This window comes from Cnephaeus nilssonii (genome assembly GCF_951640355.1).
Source record: "Cnephaeus nilssonii genome assembly, chromosome: 19".
Taxonomy (NCBI): Eukaryota; Metazoa; Chordata; class Mammalia; order Chiroptera; family Vespertilionidae; genus Cnephaeus; species Cnephaeus nilssonii.
In genome coordinates, this window is record NC_137090.1 from 22,620,443 (window position 1) to 22,631,095 (window position 10,653).

General features: G+C 39.3%; 1 protein-coding gene across 2 annotated transcripts in view; it reads left to right on the plus strand.

The window, feature by feature from the left end:
- Positions 1–10,090, plus strand: part of USP32 (ubiquitin specific peptidase 32) — a 119,997-nt gene extending 109,907 nt beyond the window's left edge. For both annotated transcript variants that reach the window (XM_079796980.1, XM_079796981.1), the window contains exons 30-34: positions 1,765–1,956; positions 4,182–4,470; positions 5,549–5,985; positions 6,667–6,759; positions 7,772–10,090. In XM_079796980.1, coding sequence (XP_079653106.1) covers positions 1,765–1,956; positions 4,182–4,470; positions 5,549–5,985; positions 6,667–6,759; positions 7,772–7,945 — 1,185 coding nt within the window. In that variant the 3' untranslated portion in view covers positions 7,946–10,090. The remainder of the gene's footprint in view (positions 1–1,764; positions 1,957–4,181; positions 4,471–5,548; positions 5,986–6,666; positions 6,760–7,771) is intronic.
- Positions 10,091–10,653: the final 563 nt, after the last annotated feature.

Below are 10,653 nucleotides of genomic sequence, written 5' to 3' on the forward strand. Positions count from 1 at the left end.
ATAAGAGTTATTAGTATCAGAAAAGAAATCAGTGACCCCAGGTCAAGCTATATTTCCCTTTCTGAAAGAAAGTATTTTCCTCAAGTTCTCCTTTTCAAATGAATTCTTTTGAAATGGATGGTGTTACAATGCTAAAACCCTTAATTGCACGGTTAACCTCAATCTTGATAGTTTATAGAAGTATTTGGCAGCCTGTAATTCAGCCATCCTCTCATGTAGGAAAAAAGTCACCCCTGAAAAACTGTTCTAAACTGCATGTGTTGAGATGTGCTAGCTTGTAATTTAGGGAGCCCACTGTTCCCACTGTCAGTTTAGGAAGGGAAACCTAAGGGAAATTGCCTCAGGCAAAGAGAACTAATTCACCTTTGGAAAGGAGGTTTAATAACTGGAGTGATGGACATGTGTGTGACCTTTGCCAGAAAGAGAGGCATTCGGTTTTGGACTTGTATTCCAAACTCCACCCTGGAATAAAAAGGTCCCTATGTGAAGTCTCACGGTAGCTTTCATAGTCCTCATACTATGCCTCACCCACCATAGTTCTTCCTTGCTTATTAAGTTACAGCCAAGTATTGGAGAAGGAAAAATTATTTCTTTTCTGTTGTATTTTAGGCCCCTACTTCTCTCCCTCCTCCTGATCCCACACCACCTTCAACACACATCCTTACATACCTACCCCCTTTGCTGTCTCTTCTTTCTTTTTAAAAATAAATTTTTATTGATTTCGGAGAGGAAGGGAGAGGGAGAGAGAGATAGAAACATCAATGATGAGAGAGAATCATCGATCAGCTGCCTCCTGCACTCCTCACAGTGGGATCAAGCCCACAACCCAGGCATGTGTCCCCGACCGGATTTGAACCTGGGACCCTTCAGTCCTCAGGCTGACACACTATCCACTGAGCCAAACCAGCTAGAGCTGTCTCTTCTTTCTTATACTTACCATCTTCTTGCTCCAAAGCCTCGTGTGTTGGTTAATGGGACCACGGAGGTTTGGAAGGTATTAGTGGCCTTCTCAACAAAACCCGGCTCTTTGAGCCTCCTGTTTTATTGCAGTCTCAGATAGAGGCATTGTGAGGCAGGAGATAAATAATGACACACATGGTACTCTGATAACTTTGTGTTACATTTTGTCAATATGCAACTGAGTTGTTTCCTATGGGATTTAACACTCTGATGTGTTGTATTCTCATGGTGAGCTTTTCTTACCTTTCTTATTTAATTCAGATCTGGCATCTGTGTTCCAGTGATATTATTTCTCCTAGCCTCTGTAAAGCCTGCAACATTCTAATAATGTCTCTCTAGTTAAAAAATTAAAAGACTTAATCTGAACACCCCTGGCTTGAAGGCCAGCTCACATGTAAGCTGTTTTAGGATTTCAAAATTGTAAAATAAATAGGCAATTCCTTGTTGGTTTTTGTCATTTCTAACCATTCAGAAAATATTCAAGAGCTATGGTCATATAAATAGAAATTTGGTCAAGGATGTGATGTTTGTGAATAAATGTACAGATGGTGTATTTGCTGAGAGACTTTTAGTTTGGATTGTATTATCTTTTTCTTCATGTAGAATAAAATGAGGGTCTATCACCTAGAGCAGTGGTCGGCAAACTGCGGCTGTGGCTCGCGAGCCGCGGTTTGCCGCTCTGTTGACTAATGAGTTTGCCGACCACTGACCTAGAGGATTATGCATAGCCAGGTGACCATTTTAAACTCGCTCCCTTCCCCACTCACCTTCTCTCCCTATTCTTCCTATTCCTTCCACTTACAGGTTGTCGATGAGCATGAGAGTGTAGAACAGAGTCGGCGAGCACAAGCTGAACCCATCAACCTGGACAACTGTCTCCGTGCTTTCACCAGTGAGGAGGAGCTGGGGGAAAATGAGATGTACTACTGCTCCAAGTGTAAGACCCACTGCTTAGCAACCAAGAAGCTGGATCTCTGGAGGCTTCCCCCAGTCCTGGTACGTTACAGTCCTACCTCGGAGAGAGCAAGAGTCTGGCAAAAAGGAAAGAAGTCATGAACAAATAGTTTTTATTATTTTTGAGAATAAAATCCTCCCCTCAGCAATGCTTAAGACACTTTTGCTGTGCAAGATTTTTGTGTTGCACACAGAAATTAATTGTTCTACAGATATTTGCTAGTTCTTGTTCCTAAAGAGCAGACCACTAAAAATGAGAGAAAAGTCATGTAAACCAGTAACTGCCATTCCACACAATGTGTAAGAAGGGTCAAAAGTGGTACAACCTGGTGAATTTGAACTGCAAAAGAAAGTGAAAGCACTTCTGACTCTAGGGAGAGAGAGCTTTAGGCTCATCGTTAGTGGATTGTAGAACAGCTGAGTCTGAAGCCTCAGGGTCCATTTGCTGGGTGTCATGGCCACAGCACACATGTGCAATGGGGCTTGTGTGTTCTTTTGAATTTTATTTACTTCTGCCTTCTTCCTTCATGAATTAGGAAACTCTCCTGTTGTTTGTCAGATGAGTTTGAAGTGACAATTTTTCTTATTCATTTAAGAAAGCCTTTTTCTTAAGAGTGGAGATATCATAACAAGTGTAACTGTAAGGCAGTGGTGTATTTTAACCAGATCTTATATGCATTTTTTATTCATGTTTTCTTCCTACTACTCTGTAAAACTGTGAGTGTAGGTTGTTGTTTTTATTTTATTAATCTAAAACAACTAGGGAAGAATGCACACGTAATTAATAATTTTGGCTAGCTAGCTACAGGGATAAGAACTGAGGGAAGGGAAGAAGGCCAGAGCAGGCCTGGGGACAGGCAGATAGGAAGGGGGACAGTGTTTTTTGTTTTGTTTTGTTTGTTTTACTTGAATTATAATTAACACAGAATTAATGCATAGATTTAAAATATCTAGTTTGATGAGTTTTGACAATTATATATATTCATATAACCATCACATAAAACATATCTTGGACATGTATTGTAGTAAAGACATTTATAAAAACTATGTTTTTGAGGTCTTTAAAAAATAATGAGCCCAACCAGCATGGCTCAGTGGTTGAGCATCAACCTGTGAACCAGGAGGTCATGGTTCAATTCCCAGTCGGGACATACTAGTATACGTGGATTTCGGGCTCAATCCCCAATGTGGGGCATGCAGGAGGATGCCGATTGATGATTCTCATCATTGATGTTTCTTTCTTTCTTTCTCTCTCTCTCTCTCTCTCTCTCTCTTCTCTCCCTCTCTCCCTCTCTCCCTCTCTCCCTCTCTGAAATCAATTAAAAATATATTTTAAAAAATAATAATAATGAGTGCCCCGGTTGGGTGGTTAAGTTGGTTAAGTGTTATCCCATACACCATAAGGTTGTGAGTTCAATTAACAGTCAGGGTACATTAGGAAAGCAACCAATCGGTTTCTCTCCCTCTCCCTCTCCCTCCCCCCCCCCCACTCTTTCTCCCCTTTCTTCCTTCCTTTCCTCCCCCCATCTCTCCCCCTTTCTCTCTCTCTAAAAATCAATAAAAACATATCCTCAGGTGAGGACTACAAGTAAATAAATAAAAAACAATGATGAGAAAATGTTTTGAGAGCTTGGTGGGCTTCTATGATATCCACACACCAGCGCGGATAGGAAGGGATTATCTTTATATTAACAGTAAATTGTTAAGCATCTAGTGTAGAGGTAGCTACCAAAGATCTGTGCCCGCATTACAGAACTTAAACACTGGATGAATCTGGAGGAATTCATTGCTCCTGAAAAGAAGACAAGCCAGAAAGTAGGGAGATTCTTATGCTCTTCAGGATTTCTGGTAGCCATCAAAGGATATGGTAAGAAAGGAGAGATGTGCAGTCGGAGATTGGGTAAATTTCATCTACTTAAAAAACTCAATTTTTCTTCTATGATATTGGAGAGAGGCAGAGTTCAGTGTGGATCACAAACCCAGAAAGCAGAGGGATACATGCAAATATAGGCTCCAAGAATGTTGAAGAAATTGGGAAAGAGAGTTTCGGATATACAGAGGATATGAAATTAGGGAGATTACCATGGTAACCATATAGCTAAAGGGCAGTGGCCCTACTGATAACTGTGTTACATAATAAAATCTATTTTTTTTTTTTTTCGAAAAAAAATGTTATGTTATATATTCTTGAACATTCACATGTTCAAGATCTGTTTTGTATCTTTGGAACCCTCTAACCCTAGTGTTTTCTACCTTTTCTTCTCCAGATTATTCATCTTAAACGATTTCAATTTGTAAATGGCCGATGGATAAAGTCACAGAAAATTGTTAAATTTCCTCGTGAAAGTTTTGACCCTAGTGCTTTTTTGGTACCAAGAGACCCGGCTCTCTGCCACCGGAAACCACTCACACCACAGGGGGATGACTTCTGTGAGACCAGGGTTCCGGCAGGAGAGGTGAAGAGAATGGATGCCCAGAACTCCGCTGGGGAAGAGGATGTGCTCCTGAGCAAGAGCCCATCCTCGCTCAGCGCAAACATCAGCAGTAGCCCTAAAGGTGAAGAAGCCTAGGGACCTCCTGAGGCCCAGATATTACCCTGAGGGGAGCTCTCCCAGGACCCCTGTAGACGGCATGTTTTCCTCTCCCTTCCACTCTAGAGCAACAGCTTAATGAGATGGAACAAACTTATCTAGAATCAGACCTATCTAGATTTGAACTATGTGACTTTTAGCAAGAGATACAGCCTCCCTGCATCTATTTTTTATGTAGGAAATTGAGATAATACTAAGTTCACAGAGTGTGAGGATTTCATGACAGGAGTAAAGCACGAATAGTAGTTGTCATTCTTGTTCCCTTACAGCAGAGGTTCTCAAAGTGTGGTCCAGCAACCCATATAGAGTACCTGAGGGCCTGGAGGATCAGAACTATTTCATAAAAATAATAAGACATTATATACCTTTTCACTGTCATTCTCTCACAAGTGTACGTTGAAGTCAGAGCCAGCATGTTGTGATAATATTGGTGAAATATGTGCTTGTATATTGTTTTTTTAGATTCTTCCATTTTAATTCCTAGTATGGTAAATATTGATAGATATAACCCATAAAACGAAAGTTCTAGAGGTCATCAACAACTTTTAAGGGTATATAAGGAAGTGGGTGGGGCTGTGACCAAAAACGTTTAAGACCCACTACCTTACAGGTTTGTTGTGAGAGGTAAAGATAATAGAGAGTTTCCAATACTATGCTTAGCAATACTAAGTGCTTAATAATTAGTGATTGTATTTTTAATCTAATTTTACATACAAGACAGAGAAGAAAATACATTTGTAAAACTCCTTGGGGCCTTAGTCTAATAATATTGTTTTAAACTGAATCTGACCTAAATCACCTTTCTACTATTTTCTAAGTTCCTACATGGTAATTTACATTTTCAGGACATTCTTGCATTTTCAGGGCTTGGCATTTTTAGTTCCTTATTGGCTACATAATAGGAACTAAAAAGTAGCCAGTCAGGACTCCCAGTCTTTACCTTTATGTGTACACTTGTGAAGGTGGCTTCAAAGTTACCATTTGGTGGCTAGCTTAATTTGTGGCATTTGAGTTTTATGAATCTTCCCTTTTCCCTTTGACAGGTTCACCTTCTTCATCAAGAAAAGGTGGAGCCAGCTGTCCCTCCAGCAAAAACAGCAGCCCTAACAGCAGCCCACGGACTTTAGGGAGGAGCAAAGGCAGGCTTCGGCTACCCCAGATTGGCAGCAAAAATAAACTGACGAGTAGTAAGGAGAACTTGGATGCCAGCAAAGAGAATGGGACTGTGCAAGTTTGTGAGCTGGCTGATACCTTGAGCCAAGGGCACATGCTGGGGGGCAGCCAATCTGAGCTGGTTACCCCTCAGGACCACGAAGTAGCTTTGGCCAATGGATTTCTTTATGAACATGAGGCATATGGCAGTGTCTGTGGCAATGGCTACAGCAATGGTCAGCTTGAAAACCACAGTGAAGAAGACAGCACCGATGACCAAAGAGAAGATATTCGTGTTAATCCTATTTATAATCTATATGCAATTTCGGTAAGTGGTATATTGTATGGTTTTCAGAATGATCTGCATTTTTCAGTGAATTGTTCATTCATCATTCATTCATTTTTTTCAATGCTTGCTTATTTCCTAAGCATTGAGCTTGGTGATAGACAAAGTTAGCAGTAGGTATCTTGGCCTTCCACATAAAATTCAAGATGCTCATAGAGTAATGTGGGTATAGTCATGTAATTATTATAACTGAGTCACAGGTTTGAGTTATTCACAATTGTGTGCTCCCAAGAAATTTTTGCTTTCTAAAAAATAATTGCAACCACAAAATATTTAGATTTGGGACTTTTGAATTTTGAATTTTTGGAAAAAAGGTTAGATGATCCAAAACTTTCCTTCTTGATCACCTAAGTCAGTGGTCGGCAAACTCATTAGTCAACAGAGCCAAATATCAACAGTACAACGATTGAAATTTCTTTTGGAGAGCCAAATTTTTTAAACTTAAACTTCTTCTAACGCCACTTCTTCAAAATAGACTCGCCCAAGGCTATGGTATTTTGTGGAAGAGCCACACTCAAGAGGCCAAAGAGCCGCATGTGGCTCGTGAGCCGCAGTTTGCTGACCACGGACCTAAGTGATTAGTGTGTTCCTGATCGGATCCTAGTAGTGTCCCCTGACCAGTTCTGTTAACTACTAACATACCTCCACTTTCTTCTCTTACAGTGCCATTCAGGAATTCTGGGCGGGGGCCATTACGTCACTTATGCCAAAAACCCAAACAGCAAGTGGTACTGTTACAATGACAGCAGCTGTAAGGTAGATATTCCCAATCTTTGAATAAAGGAAAACAAAAATGTCAACAATTCTGAGGGATATTTGTTTAAATAATGGACTTTCTCCTAAATGGAATAGATACTTCTGTTAGAAACAGTATATAGATGCCTTTAGTATTTTTTGTTTGCTTGTTTTTTGTTTTTTTGTTAATCCTTATCTGAGGATGTTTTTCCCATTGATTTTTGTTGTTGTTGTTTTTTAGAGAGAGTAGAGGGAAGGAGAGAGAGTTCGGGGGTAGGGGGAGAGAGAAAGAGAAAAGTGAGAGAGACACGTGGATTGAATGCCTCCCACACATACCCCAACCGGGGCCGTGGTTCGAACCTGCAACTCAGGTACTTGTCCTTGACAGGTCTGTGACCCTTCAGTGCGTAGGCTGACATTCTAACTACTGAAAAACAAAGGCCAGGGCTAGATGCCTTTAGTGTTAAAGGAACAAAAGTGATATGCAGAGGAGAGAATGAAAACATGAGTAGTTGCCCAGCTGGTATGGCCCAGTGGTTGAGCGTCAACCCATGAACCGGGGGGGTCATGGTTTGATTCCCAGTCAGGGAATGTGCCCCTGTTGTGGGCTCAATACCCAGTAGGGAGCATGCAGGAGACAGCCAATCGATGTTTCTATTTCTCTATTCCTCTCCCTTCCTCTCTCTCTAAAGATCAATAAAAACACATTTTAAAAAAACACATGAGTAGTAAGGGGAAAAAAGTATTAGTTAATGATTAAAAGCTCTTGTCTTTTGAGCTATTAGAATTTGATGGGGAGGTTTTTGGTTATTCTTTTTTAACATGTCTGTAGTCAGAATATTTTCCCTAAAACAAACACTGAAAGTAATGGGGCTTATTTTGGGGGCAGGTATGAGACAGCCAAAATGTTAAGCTAATTGGAAGCAAACATGTTTAGTAATTGAAGAGGCTTGGTCTTCTCTTTCCTGGCAAGAATTAAGAGCCAGCAGAGTGGTGACTTTTTTATTATTAAAGACTTTTCTTATCCCTTTAGGAACTTCACCCTGATGAAATTGACACCGACTCTGCCTACATTCTTTTCTATGAGCAGCAAGGGATAGACTATGCACAATTTCTGCCAAAGATTGATGGCAAAAAGATGGCAGACACAAGCAGCATGGATGAAGACTTTGAGTCTGATTACAAAAAGTACTGTGTTTTACAGTAAGCTACCACTCTGGCTGCTAGACAGTCTGGTGGTAAGGGAGATGACTCCCCGTAGCTAACATTTGGCAAAAGTGTCCCTGAAAGGCAAGCTAACTAAAGGTAGTTATTTTTATCCTGTGACCCTGAAGCACAAAATAACAATCCTAATTAAAATAGCAGTTAGCATAACAGTAGTGATAGTTTTGTTTGGAAGTATCTCACACAAGTTCTCTGGTAGAGAACTTTCAGGCAGAGTCCACCATTAGCCTGTAAACAAAAGGGTTTGGCACCAGCCACCTGGGACCAAATAAGAACTAAATTGTGCTTGTCCAGATGTGAACAAATATGTAGTGAGTATAGAGTTTACCAATAATTATAACAAAATACTAAGAATTTCCTTGGAGTCAAAGTAAAACGAAAAATTATAGTGTTGTCTCGGGACGACATGATATGCTACCTCCTTTTTCCTGAAGTTTTATTCCATTATATTGACAAGATGGAGAAAGCAAGATCATGAAGGTGTGCAAAGGATTCTTATGGCATGGATGCAGATTTTTCCACTTATTTTTAAAGCATTTTCCCAGTCTTTTTATGTCTTTTCTTGCTTTTTATTTTTGTTGTGTTTGTGTTTGAGACACAACCAGTCATAGTGGCAGAGCCATATATAGTAGTCCGTCAGTCGAAGAATCTCTTAAGGGCTGTGTGCCTTCTACCCAGGGCCTTGGTTGGAAGACTCTATGAAGAAAAAAAAGCATCCTGGGAATCCCGCTGAAATGGCCCTCTCAGATAGAGGCATCTTACTTTGGAGGATACTTTATGTGTCCTCGAAAATGTGTTCCACCCCTGCTGCTGAGTGTGGTGGGGCAGTTGCCAATGTTTGCACCATCTTCACTTGCACGAGTTGCACAAAAAGCTTCTGAGAAGAAAATGGCATCAAAGCTAAATGGTATTTCACAATTAGTGATTATTTTTCTTTGTTTCTTTGTTTTGCACTTTAAAAAAGGAGAGAGTACATACAAATGAACTTTTCAAGACTTGTTTATATTTGATGGCTATAAGGGCTATACATTAACTTGAATGGGGTATTTTCCCCCATCATATTCAGTTTAAAAACAAAATACATCCCAAACATTGATAGTGTGTATTTTTAATGAAATTGGTGGTTTTAAAAGTAAACTTCTATTTTGTTTGCATGTTCAGTTTTTTTTGTTTGTTTTTTTGTTTTGGGTGTTTGTCTTTTTTTTTTAATTTCCCAGTAGTAGTCATCAAAAGTTTTGTTTCTTTGCTCACTTTATTTTTTCCTCTGATAATTCAAGACTGGAACAAAAATGTAAATGTTATTTATTTCAGGCAGCATCTTTTTTCATGTGTTGTTATAAAATATATATTCAAAGTAAATATTTCACTTTTTTTTTCAGTCTTTTTGTATTCATCTGGACCCTGGAAGTTGGTTCTCATTAATTGTCAGATTCCATTTCCCTTTCTTCCTCATAGATAGTAGGTACCAAAGTAATTCAGCATTTGTGTTCTGATATCTGAGGCTAGTTATTATCCAGTTCTTCTCAGAGTAGTTGGAAAGGCTGTCTTAAATGCCTTCCTAAGTTGAAACCCTATTCAGAAGACTATAATTGCAAGTAGGAAGCAGTGGCCTAAATGGAATAATGAGATGAAGTCAGACAAAATGCATACTTAATAGTTTCATGATTTTCAGTATATAAAATCTGTCCATTCCTACCTGGACAAGTCCCATGAAAAAAAATGGAAGATTTTAAATAATTTCCTTACAGATGTTTTATTTAAACAGGTAGCACAATCTACTAATGTTGTTTGATCTATGTTTGTTATATTGGTTGTAATTAATTTTTTTAATTCATGACTAGTGGAAACTTTATTAAATTAACTATTAACTACATTCACCTTGTAAATTACTGTATAAAACTTGTTGACAATGCACTGACTTTAGAAATATGTTAATGTACATAGAGTGTAAATAAAATAGTGTTGATGTACTGAAATATGAACTGTATAAAAAAGTATTGGTAATTGTATATGGAGTGTATCTGTTTATCTGTAACTATTATCCAAACAAATTAAATACTGTGGCTGCATCTATGTGCTATTTTTCCTCTATACAAGTAAACACCAAAAAAAGTCCAATTCTTCAGCCTTTCTCTCTTTGACCCTGTTTTAACTCCCCTACTTGAATAATACTTACCTGACTTAGAGAGTAGATACTCCATCTCTGAAAGAATGGAAACTGTGTTGGAGGTAGAGCAAGGTATCTACACTGATTTAAATTTGGCTCACATCCCTGTTAGGAAATTATTTTGAAGATATGGAAGGGGGTTGGGGAGAAGGGTGGACAGCAGGTGGTGAACTGAGAATTGATGGAGGAGGTGTTGCACTAGCTTCATGCAGATTGGGAGATAAGGTGAAGAAGAGTAAGACTTCTCATTTGTATAATGCCTTGAAATGATCCTGGATTTCCAGGTAGTGCTGAGAAACCAGGAATGTCCCTGGTTGTCTCTGGAAGGTCTCCAAAGAGGCATTTGGCAGCATTGAGAAGGGTGGGAGATTTGGAGCTGTGGGTCCTTCAACCTCAGCCCCTGTTTGTTTACCTTTAAAATTAGAATACCTACCTCTCAGGCTTATATTAAGTAAATGAAGTATATAAATGCCTGGCACAGTTTCTTGGTAAGTTGTCAATGAATGTGAAATCCTAGCCTCATG